A 20,079-nucleotide genomic window follows, 5' to 3' on the forward strand; every position below is an offset into this window, starting at 1 on the left:
ATCACCATACTGCTACTACTGTAATGTTTCCTGCACTACTCTGCAGTGCTGCATGACTAAACTGGGGATTCCCCAACAGTTCTCTTGGAAACACTTATACTATGAATCATATAAAAAATGTATGCATGTAGCAACAAGTAACTGTTATTTTTAGCATCTGATTGACTTACTATTTGTAAACTAGAAAACTAGATCGAAAATGTTTTTAATGTAGTCTTTTATGTTCACCAAGGTTGCATTTATCTAAAATACAGTAGAAATAGTAATATGACATTTTTTTGCAATTTAAAAGTTATATTTTAAAACGTATTGTAATTAAAGCAAAACTGAATTTTTAGCAGCCATTACTGCAGTTTTCAGATCCTTCTGAAGTCTTTTTAATATGTATCAAATATATATAAGTCACAGAATACACATTTGCAATATTTCAAAATATTTCAATTTATATTAAATGCTTTTAAACATTCTACTCATCAAAGAATCCTGAAAAAAATAAAATAATCATGGTTTCCACAAAAATCAGAATAACAGAATGATTTCTGAAGGATCATGTGACACTGAAGACTACTGTAATGGCTGCACACAGAAATGATGCAAATATAGAAAAGTTATTTTGTAACATTTCACAAGATTACTATTTTTATTGTATTTAAAATTCAATTTAATTTGAGAAAAAATGCAGGCTTGGTGAGCATGAGACTTCTTTCAAAAACATTAACATGCTAATTTTTCCACATTTTTGTGTGTGTGTACTTTATATGTATACAATTTAAATTAATTTATTTAGTCCACTGACTTTCACTGTACTGGCAAAAACAGCCAAAACATTCCTTAAAATATATTCCGTTGTGTTCCATAGAAAAACAAAAGTCATGCAGTTTTGGAATGACACGAGGGTGAGCAAATGATGACAGAATTATCCCTTTACACGCACGGTAGTCATCGGGCAGTACTGCAATCTCCATACCGCACGTCCTTGATGGGTGTGTGTATTATGCAATGTAGCACCGTAAAGGCAAAAACAAATGAACAACCTGAAACTTTTTGAATCTATTACAGTGTTTAGTGATCCATTCCAAAAGCAACAGATACACTGGCCCTTTAGGAGTTAGACAGCACCAATACAGTTCAAATCTGCTAGAGAGCATGCACTCAAAACCAGAACAGCTGGTAGCCATTTGGCAAAGGCTGGTAATCTGATTCGAACACACTGGAAGACATCTAGATAACACTGAAAACAAAAGTGGAAAAGTTAGGCGTGACCTTCACAATTTGACCTTTAGATTTGTCAGTTTCCATTTCGGCACTTGCACAAGGTATGCTTTAATATTCTTCCCTGATTGAGGAATTGCTCACAGTAGATACTAGTTCATGGCTTTGCAAGAATTACTGGGTTTTGGCTTTTATTTCTTCCAAAGCAACAGTTTCTAATGCAGACCAAACATGGCCTGGCTACTTAAAAATAATGATATACAAAACAAGTTTCATAGTAACTTTCCCTCAATCATGGAAGAAATATTTAGAAATATTAACATAACCATTAAATGGAATACAATATTGTTATATAAAATAAACAATACAACATTTAGACTCATATCAATATTAGCCATGGTAGAAATGGATAAATTAAAAGAACCAAAACCACTGAGGAGCTACTTCTGCCGTTTCTATATAAATCCCAAACAGTAACAAAATGCAGTCCATACTGATTAAAAGCGAATTCCAGAGCGTGATATTTCACAAGTGTCTCTCTGATCAGACGATGCACACAGAGTTGTGTGGGGCAGGAAAAGTACAAAAGAAACTAAGATGCACAAAAAGAGCAGAAATGAGATGACATTTTGCTTTGTGAATTATACTGAAAAAAAGGTACAAACAAATAATCATGCCCTTTTCACAAGAGGACATCATTTGTAGTGTAATATTTCACCAACAGATCCTGTTATTAAGCAGTAGTGGTTTAAGGCCTCATTTTTAGTTTGCTTTAGACTACAGCTATTACAGAAGTGAACATTTGGTACTAAACATTTGATAAAAAAAAAAAAAAAAGACATCAATTTAAAAGGGCACATTTTTATGTAGCAGTGATGCTCACGAAGGCCGTGCCACTTCTGCAGTTTCATAAGTCAAAATATATGAAAGGCAGGATAAGATTCCATTTCCTGTAATCCACAAACCAAACATCTTCACGCAGCATGTGCGATAACAAGTGCTTTTTCTGGTTCTTTCCATTCAGCTTGACAGAGATAAGCTAGTTGACTACAAGCAGGGATGGGTCCAAAAACAAGCTAGTCAGTTAGTGAGGTTGACTAGATTATCTAGATTTTTTAGTACAACCATACACATTCATACATCTATTTGAGTATCCCAGTACAAGTGATGCCATGTTTAGTTAAAAACTGTGAGCTAACTAGAAAACTGATTAATCGACAACCTGGTCAGGCAACCCGTTAAGGGCCAGATTTACTATGTTAAATTTGCATGAGACCACAATATCATAAAAGCGCTGACAGGAGTGGAAAATTTTGTGGGTGATCTACTGACAATGTGCAAATTAACATATACAAACACAGCCACATCATTTCCAATGACCAACGCGATCTACCACAAGAAAACTATCAAGCGCAAAACAGGTTAAGACGTGCTTTTATGGGTGTTAAATAATGGTTAACCGACTACCACAAACCTAAAATACTCTCTTCCCATTCATTTTGTGTCTTAAAGGGAAATGCTTACAAATGCATAAAATAACAGTGTCCATGCCTTTTTATCAATTTTTCACTGTCTCTTTAGTAAATCGTGACAGTAGTTTTTTTAACACCAAAAGAGAGTTTGTAAATTTGGCCCTAAATTGGTTGATTCTGAAAAGATGATGTCATTTTGGACATCCCTATCTAGAAACACAGAGAGAATCCAAACTTTCATTCATTCAAGCTACTTGTAACATGACTGTACTTACAGAATTCCCACAATTCCTTCTCTATATGGTTTAACCACAAGACAACAAAGCAGCAGTTTTTCTACATGCTGATTTTAGTCTGATACTAACAGCAATCGTGATACTGAAAGCGTGAATGATATGCAAACGAGACCTGTGCTGTCCTTCCCTACCACAGCATTTTGTGCGTTTATGTTCAACTAAAATGTTAGCCATTTGGTGTGGGATTTTTATAGGTTACCATTATGTTGGCAGCTTGAACATCTATAGCCAATGAAAAAGGCCCAGATCAATGGCTACGCTTATGTGAAGCCAACGCATAAAGTCAGTTAAAGCTTTTGTTTTAAAGACTTCATATGAGGAAAAAAAATAAAATAATAAAATAAAGTAGAAGAGCCGCCTTCTCCCAAATACACAAAAATGGCATCAATATTACATCTCGGTTTAGTGGAAAAAGAAAGAAAAAAAAGAATGGGAAAAAGACCAATATACATGACATAAAATATTACAAAACAGAAAGGGTCTGGTGAAACTCCAGATGACTTAAGGCATTTGCCAAGACGAGTAAAGGCAGCTATAAGTTCAGGCTTTTAAAATGCATGAACCTTTTCTTTCTGAGCCCAAACGCTCACAAGAAATATACAAAACTATTTGGTAACAAAAGTTTACTATATGTTATAAAACTGAAAAAGGTGAAAAATGTACCTTAGCTAAAGCTTATAAAATTATATATCAATAAAAATAATAATAATATTCCTTGGTCCGTAAAAACTATATTACTATGATAACTTTTCTTCCAAGCCTTGCGAAACAGTGCATTAAGCCCTTTAGTAGAAAACAACATCACTCAAAGCCACTTCCAGCTTGCACTTACTTAGAAAAGGCTTTGTTTTGAAAAAGTGTTTTTTGTTGTTGTTTTTAATGTAAGGGTAATGCATTGATCCTGTGGCATCTTGATCCACGGCACACTTCTTTTGCCACTTCCCCTGACGTGAGGAAACAGACTGAAAAAGAATCGCAACAAAGAGAGACAGAGAGAGAGTAGAAAAGAGACATCTTCATTTGCTCTGTCCAGTCTTTGTGTGAAGTCTTGTCTCTCTTTTCTTCTCTCTCTGTGGCACCATTATCCGTTTTTGTGATCCGTATCCCATGAATCTATGCAGGAGAGTCTATGCACAAAGGCTCACTTACTCACACACGCAAACACACACTGACATTCCCAGGTTAGGAGACAGACATAGCCGAGGAAGAGGAAGATGAAGACACGCTCCCTGTTGCTGCGTATCCTGCCTGGCTGTCGATGGCTGACTGCAGCAGTAGGCTGGAGGATGAGGAGGATGAAGATGGTGAGGTGGAGGAGTTGCTGTTGGCCCGCAGTATGGCTCCTGCGGCGCTGCAGTGAGGACGTGGTCCCGGCTCCGGCGTGTAGGTAAAAGTCAAAGCTGTGGAGTAGATGATGCCATCATTACGGACCAAAGTCACAGGAACCTGCACTGGCTGCCGAACCCAACGCCATCCCTCACGGAACGCAGAGATGTCGGGAACCACACAGAGCACACTTTCACCACACCTGCCAGAAACAGAACGTGTAACTATGAATTGCTGACAATCATGTAATGAATATTCTCAATACATTTGTAACAATTATGCTCACATAGAGATTAATATATCACAGGGTATCTGCAAAGTAGTGTAAAAAGTACCGACTTCTGCTGAGCGCGTGAACACTATGGCCAATCAGTGCCGTTTAAGAATCCGCTCAACAGCACTCAAATGTTAGCGGGAAATGGACGTTTTTAAAATTACAGTACCGACTGGTACCAAAGTCGGTACTTTTGACAACACCTTTAGATTCTTTGAATTAATTTAAAAAAGGCTGCAGTATACATTCAATAAAGACTTTATCAGAGAAACAAGGTAATTGTAAATTTAATGGACTTGACAGGTTTCATTTTTTTATTTTAGATAAATAGATATTGATATGTAGATTTAGATATAGAAATATAGATGTGTGTATATGTGTATCAGTTGCAATGTACAATGAAGCTTAAAGAAAGCCAATAAACATTGTGTAGATGCTAGTAAAATCTATACAATATATGTGTTAAATAATGTTCTTAGTCTTTCCTTCATGTGATAGGGCATGAAGACAACCTACAAGAGTTTGAATTAAATGCCAGATGCAGTTTATTGTGCAACCAAAATACCAATAATAACCTTAAAAAAAAACATTTATGCATAATGCACTAACATGTACAAGGATGCTTATTTTGAAATATGAATGATTTACTAAAAAGAAAAATAATGCACAACTTTTCATTAACACCCCAATTTTATTAATGAACAAGCCCAACATGCACCAGGACTCTTATATTAAATTGTGCATGATTCACTACTGCCAGGTGCTGTTCTATTTGCTGAACTGTACAGCACTGTAATTGGTGTGGTGGTTGTACCTGTACATTGTGTCTGCCTCTACATCTCCAAACCAGACTCTTAGGTTAGGTGTGAAGTTCTGTCCTGTGAGTTCCAGCATGGCAATATCTCCTCCTCCATTCAGCTACAACATAGAGGGTTCAAGGTTACCTTCTTACAAATACTATGACGGATTGTCCATGCTCTTTTATTATAAAACAGTTTTATGTAATATTTAGTCATGCATTACCTGTAAACTTTCAACAACAGGCACAGGTGTGACAGGTGAGGGTACAGGGCCCATCCCCTCATAGAAAGTGTACTCTGCTTTATCTGTGCTGATGATTGTCCATGACGCCCCATCGTTGATCATTTCTTTGTTCGTTTCTTTGGGACAGGGTGTGGCCTGAGAAGGAAAATATTTCGATTACTTAACATTTAAAAGGCTACAGAGCCTTAAAATCATTAAGATGCTGAGAATTCACAGATTAATTTAGAGAACAGGAATTGCAATTCTAACAGATATATCATGTTTTCATCAATTATAGGGCATTATTTCAAATCTATGCAGCAAAAGCACATTTCTAGAAGTTCCAGTGGACTGACCTGGAACTGAATTATCCTCTCTTGTGACAGGCAGAGGTACATCCTCTCTGTATCTTTAAGGTAGAAGGAACATTTATGTAGTTGGGACACAGGATCATCGGCGTCCATTAGTGCTGTCTGCTTGTCCACTTTACGAATTACCTACACACAAACACAAAAACAAACTATATGTCACTCCTCGATTGAACAGGACACATTTTCTTAGCCCAACCCTTTTAATCATCTACAATCAAGTGGATAATAGCTTACCAATCGGGGTAGAGCCATGCCTGTCACAGAACACACCAGCTTCACCGTCTGACCGTAATGGATGTAACCATCCCTGACTGTAAACTCTTCACCCTCTGACTCATCATCATCCACTGGTATTCAGAATTACACATTATTACCAATTCATAGTTAACAGGAAAAACAGCAGATTTTAAAAATGAAAACACTGATACGTAATTTCTACACAATTCTTTCAATAGATGTAATTAACTCTGTGTGGTACTACTTTTAATATAGTATATTTGTGGTGAATAACTCACATAGATGAATATAGAAGGCTCCCCACTGTTGTGAACTAGCATGGAAGTTTCCCCCTTCCACATGAAGGTACCGCGTACTGACAGTCTGGGACCGTAAGCGGTTAAAAAGAGCCACCTTCGTCCCAGAAGCTATGCACACTATATAAGAGACATTTAAAATGAGCTGCGTGAACATTCTGGACAAATTAATACTCATTTAGTGACCCAAACAAGAAATTCTTTTGACTCACGGTCTGCATTCTTCAGCGACTGTTTCTTTTTGGAAGGTTTGGAGATGACCTTGATTCGTTTGCTGAGGAAGACACCGATATCTGCGCTATTCCCGTAGAACATTTTCACTGACAGCATGAAGTGCTTCCGTTTGTCCGAGTCAGAAATGTATAATGTTTTTGCTGTGCAAAAATTCTGCAGAAGCAAAGCACAAAAGTTGTGATACCAGAACACTGATCTTCTTGAAGTTATTTTAGAAAGGCAGTTACAATACATGCTTCGCCAAAATAAAATCCATAAAGCACCTTGCCCTCCAAGTTGAGCTGCTGCATTTCTTGTTCACTGTTTCCAATGCCGATAAAGGCACAAGGCTGAGACTCCTGCTCCGAGCAGCCCTCTCTCTCCATCTGCTCCTTTTTCTTCCAGCCACAACCCATCAGATACACACATGGTGGAGGACAGAAGAATCTAACAGAGTCAAAGAGTATTTGAATTGATTAAAAAAAAATTCACTTGGATGCTTGTATAAGGAATCTGATTTTATATAGCTCTCCCTACCTTCATTTACACTAAGTGTGCTCAACTGGACATTACCAAAGCTTGATTCATAGTGGACATGAAACAATCCATTTTACTTCCAAAATGTGTCAAATATACAAGTAAAACAGGATATTCCACAAGCAAAATAGCAGTGCGAGACTTGACTGATGCGCTAAGAGTCATATTTATGAAACCATTAACATCTCTGTTGGGGTCACTTAAATGTGAAAGATCCACATTTTGCAGTAATCAGAAATGCATGTAATAAATGCATCCCGATGCATTTCGGGAAAACAGCAAGGACATAAATAACTAACATATATGGATGAATTCAGAGGTCGAAACTTTCAGATGAAATCCAATCACAGGTGTAAACAATGCATCTCAGCTGAACATTTATGCTTGATTACTCAAGACAGATGTTAAAAACAAGTGTAAACAGTGATTGTGACAATGTGCAAAGACTAGGACTAAATATTTTTCCTTACTGACTAAGCATCCACTATAAGACCTAAAATCTATAATAACCTTAAAAGGCTCACTTGTGATTTCGTGTTGATTAACTTTACTGTATACAATACACATAAACAGTTAATCATACATGTGTTTACAGCTAAAATTCATCACTCACCTTTTTTCATTGCCGTACGATTTCTGTGCGACTTTTGCATGCAGTATGAGTACTGTCTGATCTCCTCTCTCCTTCAAGTAGTTGCGCATTGCCTCCCTGCAAAACCACAAAATACAAAGTTTATTTAAGCTGTTGTTTCCTAATATATGTTTAACAAATATTACACATGAACTTTACAGTGAATTTACCTTGTTAAACGCTTTGGCTGAGGGAGCTCCCCAAATTTCCTACAAAACAAAATAAGTCAAAGTCAAGACCAAATTCAAACATCACTTTGATCCACACTCCAAAATAATAAAAACAAAACTGTCACAGCCTAGTTATCTGCCTACCATGAAACACTGCACTTTTGAGCAGGATAAAGAAGTTCAAGCTTGCATGAGATGCCCCTATCTGTCTATTTAGACAGATCACTGGGTTTTGAGTACAAAGTAAAAATAAGCCTTTGAAATAGATATGAGCATTTTACATAAATATGACGGGACGTTACAAAAACACAATTTTTAAGTTAAAAGTAGTTTAACTGAGAAGTCTGACATGAAACAAAGAGACCGTTTTGAGTTCTCTAGAAAGCTCCCAGTTTCTGTTATGAACCCACTAGACCAGCTAACGTTAACTTGGCTGGCTAGCATCTGCTAACCTGCCCCCTCTCTCTCTCTCTCTCTCTCTCTCTCGTACACCAACTCTCAAGTTGGCTCAAATATTATACAAGTATTTTTAAAGATTAAAGTATGTTAAAGATTCAAAACACTGCGTTAATACAACCGTACTGTGCTTACAGTTAAAGATTTGTTCTCCACAGTATACAGTGTTTATGGAAAACTGCTGAAAATCTCTCAGCTAACTAAAAGCTAAGCGGCTAACTGAATAAAAGAGCCCATCGTTGAAAACCACCCAAAAGTGCACCGAAACGGGTCAGCAGCGCAGAGACACGCGGCCGTGGGTGTAAAGACATAAACCAAAACAAATTATCTTCACTAAACAGACAAAACTTATTTTAGCTGTGACTTTTCCATGCCCCGTCGGTTGATAATTTCGCTGCTTACCCTGTCACAACAGGCGCCATCTTCACCAACTCTCTCTAATAACGCCAACAATCGCGAGATTTCCCCCACTCCGCTTCAACAGACGAGGGGGAGGGGCCGTGTGAGAAATAATACACAGGCGTGGGAAAGTTCTGAAGTCACGCGAGAATTCACGGTTGCTTATCATGGGAGCGGATGAGAGCGGGTCCCTTATTATCGCGAGAGTACGGTGCTGACGGCTGCCAGCCAAACGCGTGTGAAAGTTCTCACGATGGGAAGAGAGACCGCACCTTTTCAGCGCGGGCCGTGAGAAAAAGATTTCTAGAAGGAGGGAAACCCGGGAACTAGGGTACCTACACCAGGAAATAATAAACAGTTAAAAAGGATGTTGTTATTAAAAGTCTGTAAAAGTTAAGAGTATAATAGTTTAAGTGTTCACCTCTTTCAATTGCATGCATTCCAGTCATTTTGAAATGATAAACCTGCACATTATATGTGGTCTAATTCATGCCATAGATCTGCGATAACAACTAATCTGCATTCACATCACCAGATGGCAGTATTATGTCACTGCGAAAATGCTGCTGTATTACACTGTCTGAAGGGGGGGTATACTATTTATTTCGAAATTTCGCTCCAAAATGGCTAGATATCCACAAATAATTACAAAGAAACGGTAAGCAACACATCGAATTAAACGTTACGTTTTTAAGTAAAAAGACTGAATTAATAGTGTTCCTTGTAAAGCGTTCTCCAATAATCTTTGAAAATCACTTTGCAGCTAAAACATAAGGTTAAGTGTATGGCTGATATAAGATACAGTACTCATCACTTGAATTAAGATTAGAACAATTTAAAACATTTTTTTCCTTCGAAAGGGGGCTAGGGATGCCCTATGCTGGCTGACCCTCATGAGGGTCCTTGTCCCCACAGCTTTTGGTGAGATACATCTGCCTGGAAGGAATTTTATTTATTTATTTATTTTATTATTATTATTATTATTAAAATGATCCATGATCATCATCTTCATCAGATGATGAAGGTTGCTATTTGATCTACACAAGGAGCAAGTCGTGATTATCATCCCGTTGAACAAGGCACTTGATGCCAGGTTGACCTGTAAGAAGAGTACAGTAGGATAATATGCTACTTACGTAACGATTATGTGTTTTGCCCTCAATTAAATCAACAGCAATAAGGTCATGAGATCATGAAGTCTTTGAGAACATTTTAGTTACTCCATTTTTATTTACTTAACATCATTTTAGACAGTGAACTCTCTCTTCAACGGCATTGTAGGCATTTAACTCTCAGGTTGTGTAAAAGCTCTCTTTTTATTTTGATCTCATCAGCGTTCAACCCGCAGCAACAAGAATTGCTGAGATGGAAATCTTGTATGTCACTAATTAATAACTTGGCTTCCTTCTGTAAATCGATAGTTAAGAATCTTGGGGTTCAGTTTGATGTCTCTCTGAAATTTGATAAACAGGGCAACTCGGTGGTTAAATCTTGTTTCTTTCATTTTCAACACAGTTCATTTGACATTAATGTGTGCTTTATAACTAATAAACAGCCAATAGTAATGTGCATGTTAATAAGCAACTTATTAATAGTGAGAATTGGTCCCTATACTAAAGTGCACCAAATCATTAAAGCAAGATTTTAAAATTGTTGCACAACAGCCAAAGAGCTGAGCTAGTTCCAAGAGCTTATATTTATACTAATATTTAATCATTTGTGATCTTTTATTATTCAGGAAAGCACAAATGACACAGCAGGGTTCATTTAGTACTTGGTAATCTCAATAAATATTGCTGATAGACACCACAGGATAACATGTTCAACCATAAAGATATGGCCAAAAAGGGCAAAGCTGTTCCCCCTCATCTTCACCCTGCTCTGGGTCTGCTTCAATCAAGTTATTATCAATTAATTGATAACTTTAACAACCTCCTTCACCCTCTGCCATTTCATCCCTTTCTGAAGAAGGACCTTAAAATAATGGCATGTCATAAACAGGTTGATAGAGCATGAAACAGACAGAGACATAGAGACAAAGCTTGAGTTAATTGCCTCAAACCTACCCACTGGCCATAAAGTTTCTAATACATCATGAGTTTTTCTGATAACATGCAAGAACATGTGGAATGTGACCGATAATCATGCCCTAAGCAGAAGAATCATTAACTATAATAGAGGAAGAGAGATAATTGAGGGGAATGGTACATTGCACAAATCAGTAAAAGAGGGGTGACAAGGATGCTGTGACTTACGAAATTAAAAAAAAATGATGATTTGCAGTTCACTGTGTTAACTTTGAATCAGTAAATGCTCTGACAGAGCTCATTCAGAGAACTTAAGTCTTTTTGAATGATTCATAAAAGGCATTCATAAGGCTCCAATTTGTTTGTGAATCAGCCTTGTTTTTGACTAACTAAGAGTAGTTATGGTTACTTCCTCCACAAAACAAAAGTAACTGACTTTTTAGCACACAATTCTGAGAAGAAAAGTCTGAAGTGTATATATAACTTTTTATTGTGATAAAAAGACGTGTTCAGGAAAGACTGTTTCTCATTCATAATTCATTTGATTCATAATCTTTCACATATTCATCCTTTTGTAATCTATACAAGATAAGAACTAAATTTCATAAAGCAATCCGAATTGAAATCCTAGGAGGGATGAATAGAGTTTAGTTTTGGACTACATTAATGATAGCATTCACATAAAATACAAATGGCAACAAAAATCTGATTTCTATTTAAAAGTTTTATTTGTTTAAAGAATATTTTTGTAAGTTTTAGTATGAATTTGCAGTATTTTGCTGGCTACCAGTTCTTTCACAGTCATTGTACTGTAGTATTTCTATATGATCACAATTAAAGGACAATTACATATACTGTGGCTTCAAAGTCAACAGGAGCAGGAGAAAATATCCATGTTGTGTATACTGTAAAACCTTGTGTAGTTTGTTGTAGATCCATGGCTTCTAGGGGTCATACTTTCGCAGTAATTTTTACATTAGTCAATTCATCATAATTACATTGTGTAATATACAGTGTTGGGGAAAGGCACTTTTAAAAGTAATACATTACAATATTGCGTTACTCCCTAAAAAAGTAACTAATTACGTTACTTAGCTACTTTTTATGGAAAGTAGTGCGTTACGTTACTTTTGCGTTACTTTTTAAATATGAGCAGGGCTTGATTGTTTTTAATACAAGAAATTACATTAATACAAATGTAAAAGCCCTGTATCTTGTGAAGGAAAAGTAAATTCACGTCTGTAAAGTAAAACTCAGGATAAGAAGGTTTAACACTCTTCGGCAATAAAAAAACAATGAAGTACAATTGTTAGTTTATCTAAAGTAATTTTTGCTTATTAGTATGGTTGAACTGGATCATCAAAGGTCAGCAGCAAAGACATTGGTTAATAAAATGGGATTAGATACATTTGTGTTGTTTAACATATTTAATTATTGCAGTTTGCGTCACATTCTGAGTTTGCATTTCACTGTTTTAATTCATTTTGATGAATACTAAATCTGTTTTTTGCGAGTGGGATGAATTCATGCACATTCACATTTAGATCTATAGTAACAGCATGCTCACACAGCGCACTGTCAGTCAATAAATGGGGGAAAAGTAATGAAGTGTCTATTTACACTAAGTGCAAATAGCCCATCTTGTTGGCAAAGGCTATTTACACTAACTCCGCCCACTAACGTGTGATTGGGTTAGTCAAGAATAAAAAAAGAAGTTAGTTCAACATCAGTTTCAGTGGCGTAGATGGTAAGGCGTATGCTTTTTGACGCGATCGACCCGAGTTCGAGCCCAACTTTTGCCAAACATTTTTTTCTCCCTTTTCAAATCTCATATCGCATCAGAAAGGCATTTATTTTCAATAAAAATTAAGGGAAAAATCAAAAAGTTGAAAATAAAGTATCGGGTAGGGTTAGGGTAGGTGTAGGAAGGGCTTTATTGTCCCAATAAGGTGGCATCCATTTAATAAATTTGAATTAAAATTATAATTTACACTCAGTACGTTATTATTGCGTACTGTTTTATAATGTACTACAGTACTGAGGTGCAGATAATTGTCACTATTTGCAATAAGTAGTATAAATAGCAGGAAATCTTGCTATTTTAACATAGTGTAAATAGAATCCATCGCTATTTGCACAGTGTAAATAGCATCTGTCACTAAAAAAATATGCTATTTGCACTTGGTGTAAATAGCGTCTATCTATTTCATACCAAGCAGGATATGACAGAGATGTAGCGATTTTCCTGCAGAATAACAATGATTATCTGTGTCAACATTAACAATATTAATTCCTCCTTGTTTATACAAGAGTAAAACATTTCTACAACATTATTATCAGACTTCAAAGTCTATCTTAATTTCTCAATGAAACAGTGCTGTTCAAATTCTGAATACATTGATTTACTGCAAGAAATTACTGTTTAATATTGTAAAATCATCGCAATATTTACAGCATGTTAAATAAAGTTTACATAAATAAAAGGAAAACAGTAAAACAGAGGATAATGAACTGAAATCTGATTTAAAACATATTTTATATTAGACTTTGTGTGTTCGCTTGCATTTAATTCCACATAGAGGTATTCAAAATAAATGTATGCTTTTCATGTTGATATAAATAAAAAGATTATCAGAAAATCTCATAATATGTAACACAAGATTGTGTATTTAACAATAACATTGACAATATCCTGTACAAAATAGCATCTTTGTATAAAAATGTCAATATAAGAAGCAAAATATATGTTTAAATTAAATATTGGTTTCCTCTTTATTCTTGCTCTAAAGTTGGATATGTACAGTAATAACCTATAATGCTCTGTTTGTCTCTATAAAGAGGTTGCCTTGAGGATTTCACAACTGCCTGATGTTTTCTTGGCCTCCTTGGTCTCAGTCATTGTCGGATTGTCATACATTTCAATTTCTTGATCTTTATTTTCATGTGTTCCTGTCTCTTCGTCTTCTTCCGTAACTTTGCAGCACTTGCAGCAACAGCAGCAGCGAGCGGCCATTATGGTAACTACTCTATCCCATGGTTCAAGGGAGTGGGCCCATAGAGGAAGAAAGTCCCAAGAACGAAGAGCAGAAGGAAGCCACTGAGGTTTGTGCTTCTGTAGAATGTTAACAATGATAACGAAGATCAGAACGGCCACTATGGGAACAAGAACTCCCACAAGGACCTGCCAACCAGCCAAAGACAGGCCAAAGACCAGTAGAGGGAAAACGAAGAAGCAGAAGATGATGTAAAAGCCTGAAAACCAACGGTATTGAGCTGTTATTTGACCAAGAGCCTTTGCCAGTCGGATGGGGAGACGTGTGAAAGGGATTGGGTACCACAGCACAATCCCAGAGAGGTTGAAGAAGAGATGAACCAAGGCAATCTAATGGAGAGAAGAGTTACACCATTAGGTTATGGACTGGGTGTGTGAGTTTGATTGTGAACACATTTGCATGTCATGCTAACCTGTAATGAATTTCCAAGCGTTTCTCCTGGACTAGCCATGGCGGCTAATATTGCAGTAGTAGTTGTTCCAATATTGGATCCCAGGGAAAGAGGATATGCCCTCTCAAGTTTTATAACACCAATGCCTGAGACCAAAAAGAACACACAAAAGAACACTAGCTTTGTTAGTTTGTAGGAGCATTGTTGAATAGTTAAATACATCCAAATGTTCTTAGGAAAAAAGGCAGTTATATAAATACAAAATATAATATAATATATATATATATGACTCCAATTCAACATTTCGGATTCACTTTATTTTAAGGTGTCCTTCCAGTGTAATTATACATTTAAGTACTGTGTAATATTAATTAACTACATGTACTTACTACATGGTTAGGGTTAGGGTTACTTGCATGTAATTATGCATAATTTGTTGTTATTATAACAGTAAGTACATGTAACTTGTAACAAGGATGCCTTAAAATAAAGTGTTACCAACTATTCTGTTTTTGTGTTCCACAGAAGAAATCAAGTCATATAGGTTTGTATAAAATATTAAGGTGAGAAAATAATGACAAACTTTGACAATAAAAGACAAAAACATAGATGGTTGTACTGACCAACAAGTGGAGTTATAGCCGAGGTAAAGACAGAACTGCTCTGGACAATAAAAGTCATTCCTGCGCCAACCAAAATTGCAATGTATCCAGTCAGCCATGCAAATGGAAATGGAAAATCTGTGCATACAAAAAACAAACAAACAAAGATATATTTATATATTTGTTTCTGTTTTATATATGTATATATATATAAAACTATATGTATACCAGCCAACACAAAATATAGTGTAGTAAAATTTAAATACCAGCTTTACTCATTTTGCTTATTTTACCAAAGGTTAACTTCTAAATCTGCACTCTGGTTGTAAAATATCTCAAGGATGCTGACCAGTGTTCATTATCTTGTTGATGGCAACAGCAACCTGGCCCTTGAGCATCGAGTTGAGCAGTTTCACGATTAAAATGAGGCAAGTGCACAGGATGAGCAGAGAACAAGCCAGTAGAATCAGACCCACCGCCAGGTCAGAAAGATTTGTGCTCACAAAGATGTGACTGCCTAGAATAGAGAGACCACAGATAAGTGACAGTGTCTACTTGTTTAGTCTGTGTTAGCATAATGATTACTGGATTATCAATATCATATAGGTGTAGTTTTAAACTCACATTTTTTGATGTTAAAAACTTCTGTAACATTTTTCAGTTCCCAACAAGGGAAGTCGCTGCAGTTTGATGCTGTCACATTCTGGACAGTCTAGAAGAAAAAAAATACATATTGTCAGTTGTCAGAAATATCAGAAAATCACAGTAGTTTGTCATATGTGTGCAAAAGTATTATGGCATTTTTCCATCTTCCATCTGAAATCATTTACCGTGTTTGAGGCTGTCTGACACCAGACCTTGATGAGAGATTTGTTCTTGGCTTCAGGGTCTCCAGTTGCAATGCCGCTTATCACAGATTCATCCAGCTTTAAAAAAACAAAACATTTAAAGTATTAATTATTCATATTTATACTTCTAACATAGTTTAAGATTACTAATCTATCTCGCTCTTTGTGATCTGCAACCCTTGTAACTTTGTACTGTACAGGAGGGCAATATAAATGTTTGCGTGGAGCAATTCACTCGTTCTGTCCTGTTATTAATGTTAGCTTCTTTCAACATACCGATAGAACTCACACCTACCGACACACACACACACACACACACACATACATACCTCAATGATAGAGTGGGTGAGGGGGTCAGTGATAACATTCAGAAGGGCTGGTGCATTTTCTCCACTCTGGATATTAAATGATTTGATTATGAGCTCTGTGAGCTTCACCAGGTAACCTGTGGCGATTTCCAGTGGCAAAAGCACCAGGACAGAGAGCCAGTTAAAGAAATCATGCACGGTGGCTCCCGCAAATGCCCTGGACATAGAAAAGAGTCATATCTCAATTAAATATCATTAATATCTTCAAAACTCTTCATAACTCGTGTAATCTCTAAATTATGACAGAATGGTCATTTATTGGATGAAGTGTCCCTTTAAGTAAATTTCTCTCTGAAACATAAAATCTGTTCCTGGTTCATGTAATGTTCTGTTCAGTCATGATACATTATTAAGTTAATATTGAAGCCTTACTGTACCTGCGGAACTTGTTCCTGTCACCAACTTGTGTCATGGCTACAACAGTATTAGTGACTGACGTGCCGATGTTAGTCCCCATAATAATAGGAACAGCAGTTGCGACCTCCAGCACTGTTGAGGAGTTCAAATTTATTAAAGGTGGAATTTACTACATCAAGATTTGCTCTGACAATGATTCGATTTAATTTGACTATGATTTTGTACCAAATAATGACATCAAGTCTGCATTCCTGATTCAAATCAGTTTGAATCAGTTCTATTCAAATATTTTGCTACAAAATTGGTTCCAGACACAAATGTAACAGAAAGGACCATTTTCACTGTGGTGAATGGGCTAGATTTTTAAACTGACAATCAGAAGTCAGATATGAAATAGGCTACTGATAACAATTTAGCATAAGGAACAATTCTCATTATTAACTAGTTGCTTTTTTAGCATGCCCATTATAAACATATTGGCTGTTTATTAGTACTTCCAAAGCACATATTCTACATAACCATATTCTACATCCCTAATCCCAATACCTAAATGTAACAACTACCTTTCTAACTATTAATAAGCGGCAAAAGTCGTAGTTAATTGTTTGTTAATAGATAGAATTGGACCTTATAAAATAATGTGACCAAAACACTCTTTTTAGTTTTAGATTGATGCATTGATTAATTCATGTTTACTTTCCTAATCATCGCTAGGTCTGATATCTGGTCATAAAACTGATAATCGGCGTTAGTTTGATTTGATACTCACATCCAGAGGAGACCATGCTGACCACAATAGATGAGGAAGTACTGGAGCTCTGGACTAGGAGCGTTACCAGCATCCCGATTACCAGGCCTGCCAAAGGGTTTGATAGCACTGTATTCTCCTGGAAAATGTCCCCTGCTGCTTTACCTGAAAAAAAAAAAAGTATTTGTTATGCATAACGAATTACAATGAGATTGCACTTTTAAAAATCGTTCAATTAAAAGCAAAAAGGGCATGACTTTATATATATATTGTCCATACAGTGGAAGTCATGTAACGGTCTGTAACGACATGAGGCTGAGTAAATGATGAGTGGACTTTGAGTGGACTATCCTTTAAATGCACTAAGAAGCTAATGCATTCTTTCAGTCACTGAAAACTGTACTTTAGTGTTTTATTGAAGTGTTTATTTCAAAGTATACCTCCAACAAGCTGGAAAGCTGAGCTGAGGAGGTCCAGTGAGCAAACAAACATGTAGAGCAAACCAAGCAGCAGAATCAGCTTTGCTGCTGTGGTTACAACTCTCAAGATCTTCCCTTTAGTGTCCAGATCTAATCAATTAACAGACAGAAAGAGAGAAAATGATTAAGTAATAGTTAATTATTTATTTAACCTTGTAAAGCCTTAAAAAAAGAAAGAAAGAATTGATCATAGGCTTAAAATGTTGTGTATCAAATATGATACAGTAGGCTTTTTAGGGTTAAAAACAAAATATGTATTTAGTAAAGATAGTTTTGGTAAAGTCCGCCAGCCTTACAAACAATCATTCAGCATACCTGCCCATTTAATTCCTGTGTCCTGCAATTCAGGCATGTCCCAGGGATCATCCTCAATTAGAGCCGCTGTGGAAACAGCAGGGGCCACTGAGAGAAGACGTGAAGGGAAACTTCACTAAAACAGGTTTGATTTTGATACACAATTTATACAAATACAATTTATACTCAAATATTCACTGTACCTACCATCAAGTGTTTCTGTTGGCTTCCCCTCAGGTTCATCCTCTTGCTTTGTTCTTGGTGCCATTGCCTGTGAAATATAGATATCAGTTATGGTTCTGTTTTATTGATTCATTTTCAGTTTTATGGACTGAATAGATGGTAATTGTTTGTGGCATCTTCTCTACTGTACAAATGTAATAGTAATGCTAAAGCCATTTTCATAACTGTCAGCGATATTCCATTCAGGTTCTTTAAAGATAAAGTGATACTACTAATTACTATTATGAAATTGCTTTATTGGCGTGGAAAAAAGACCAAGATATGATACGAAAGATAAATATTCATTAAGACCTCTGTAAAGTATTTCAATAATTCAATAATTTCAAAATTCTATTTTAAATGTTGCGTTGTTTACAATATAATATATATATATATATATATATACACACATACATATACATATATATACAGTACATATATATAATATTATATATAATTATAATAGTTTTAGTTTTTTGTAGGTACTTGTTCTTTTGTAGCATCACAATAATCAGAGTTTCCTCAATTGATTTAACTCACATGTTTTTGGATTGATTTCTGTTCTGTGCCAAATAATTTCCACACTGGCTTCTTTCCACACTAGCTTCAGCGCTGACAATGAACAGAATACGACTCACATTGTGGCTCATCTTAGTTTTTCGCAATATATACAAAAATCAAATGAAGCTTATACAAGCTTTTAAAGAACAGTAAAACTGTTTGGTTGGAAAAATGAGAAGCGTTTGTTATTTTCCTAGAAAGAATGGAATGATGATGATGCTGTTGCTGTTGCACAACAGGTTATTTTAGGATATATTTTTAAGTCTGTTGACATAATCAATAATGAGATCTGTATGATATAATTTAGTAATAATTATAAATATAATTTGAATTGCTAGACTATTTTCATGCTTAGTTTAAAATTTATATTTATGTGATGTAAATATTATACATTGCATTTAACTGCACTTGTAATCCTCACTGTTTTAAATATGTATTTTGCTTTATATGTATAAATTATACACTACTGGTATAAAAGTGAAAAAATTATAATTTAATTAATTAAAATCTAAATGTTCAATATTAAGATTATATTTTGTATTTGAACTAATTAATTGAATATTTCATCATTTTTAATATGTTCTAAAGGCATTTTCACAGATAAAACACCCACCTGAGGTATAGTCTTGTTGCCTGTGATGGCTTCTCAAATGCTGTCCAAACACTTCTGAACACCTTCTGCCACGCGTGCTTTGCGTTCAATATGTGACTTCTCTATGGTCTGAACCGTGTTCCCTCTCTAGGTTGTTACTTTCAGACCTCAACTGAAAAAACTACAGCCTGAACAGAAGCACTTTTCTTGAAGGAGACCACTCAGTGAAACACACATGTCCAGGTGATCTGTCTCAAATTCTGCTGTTGTTCAGAGTGGCTCAGTCCATCCTCTGTTCGGTCAGACACATTTATATCCCCCCAGCAGATCATTTAGGATTCCCCTGTCCAAGGTTTACCACGTCAGTGATAACACTCGGAAAAGGGAGTGTGTCTGTGTGTGTGTGCGTGTATGTGTGCGCCCATTCATGCGCATGGTTCGAAGTGTCCGAGTGTGGCATCAGATAATGACTGTGTAAAGGTGTCTGGTTTTTAAAGTCCTTGATATGGAAGACCTAATGTGCAATTGTGTTTGTGATGTGCCATGATGTGCCCTGCATCACGTTTCATATGAGAGGTACACTTACAGATAAAAGTTGTGAAAGCTGTCACTGGGGCACTTTTA

At 36.0% G+C, this 20,079-nt stretch overlaps 2 protein-coding genes across 2 annotated transcripts; both read right to left on the minus strand.

Annotated features, from left to right (window-relative positions):
* Nucleotides 1-1,039: 1,039 nt before the first annotated feature.
* Nucleotides 1,040-8,950, minus strand: LOC306873111 (recombining binding protein suppressor of hairless-like). The gene is made up of 11 exons (XM_079422152.1): nt 8,917-8,950; nt 8,059-8,097; nt 7,871-7,966; nt 7,005-7,167; nt 6,720-6,894; nt 6,490-6,627; nt 6,209-6,321; nt 5,960-6,100; nt 5,604-5,759; nt 5,395-5,498; nt 1,040-4,508 (listed from the first exon to the last, which is right to left on the minus strand). The coding sequence occupies exons 1-11, from the start codon at nt 8,934-8,936 to the stop codon at nt 4,163-4,165; spliced, it is 1,491 nt and encodes a 496-aa protein (XP_079278278.1). The 5' UTR covers nt 8,937-8,950; the 3' UTR covers nt 1,040-4,162.
* Nucleotides 8,951-13,344: 4,394 nt separating this feature from the next.
* On the minus strand, nt 13,345-19,874 carry LOC306872353 (sodium-dependent phosphate transport protein 2B-like). Its single transcript, XM_079420867.1, has 13 exons — nt 19,477-19,874; nt 18,288-18,351; nt 18,102-18,188; nt 17,748-17,876; nt 17,329-17,472; nt 16,580-16,691; nt 16,164-16,359; nt 15,817-15,912; nt 15,611-15,698; nt 15,336-15,503; nt 15,008-15,124; nt 14,406-14,530; nt 13,345-14,322 (listed from the first exon to the last, which is right to left on the minus strand). The coding sequence occupies exons 2-13, from the start codon at nt 18,346-18,348 to the stop codon at nt 13,771-13,773; spliced, it is 1,875 nt and encodes a 624-aa protein (XP_079276993.1). The 5' UTR covers nt 18,349-18,351; nt 19,477-19,874; the 3' UTR covers nt 13,345-13,770.
* Nucleotides 19,875-20,079: the final 205 nt, after the last annotated feature.

This window comes from Barbus barbus (genome assembly GCF_936440315.1).
Source record: "Barbus barbus genome assembly, chromosome: 7".
NCBI classification, from domain to species: Eukaryota; Metazoa; Chordata; class Actinopteri; order Cypriniformes; family Cyprinidae; genus Barbus; species Barbus barbus.

What these genes read in the sequence shown, in the direction of transcription:
- LOC306872353 (XM_079420867.1), bottom strand. Translation starts at nt 18,348, where the DNA reads ATGGCACCAAGAACAAAGCAAGAGGATGAACCTGAGGGGAAGCCAACA. An exon ending in GACAGGAACAAGTTCCGCAG is followed by an intron (nt 16,360 to 16,579) that starts GTACAGTAAGGC and finishes TTCTATGTCCAG; the next exon opens with GGCATTTGCGGGAGCCACCG. An exon ending in GGCTATAACTCCACTTGTTG is followed by an intron (nt 14,531 to 15,007) that starts GTCAGTACAACC and finishes TTTTGGTCTCAG; the next exon opens with GCATTGGTGTTATAAAACTT.
- LOC306873111 (XM_079422152.1), bottom strand. Translation starts at nt 8,936, where the DNA reads ATGGCGCCTGTTGTGACAGG. An exon ending in GCATGGCTCTACCCCGATTG is followed by an intron (nt 6,101 to 6,208) that starts GTAAGCTATTAT and finishes GTTTGTGTGTAG; the next exon opens with GTAATTCGTAAAGTGGACAA. An exon ending in AGAGGATAATTCAGTTCCAG is followed by an intron (nt 5,760 to 5,959) that starts GTCAGTCCACTG and finishes TTTCCTTCTCAG; the next exon opens with GCCACACCCTGTCCCAAAGA.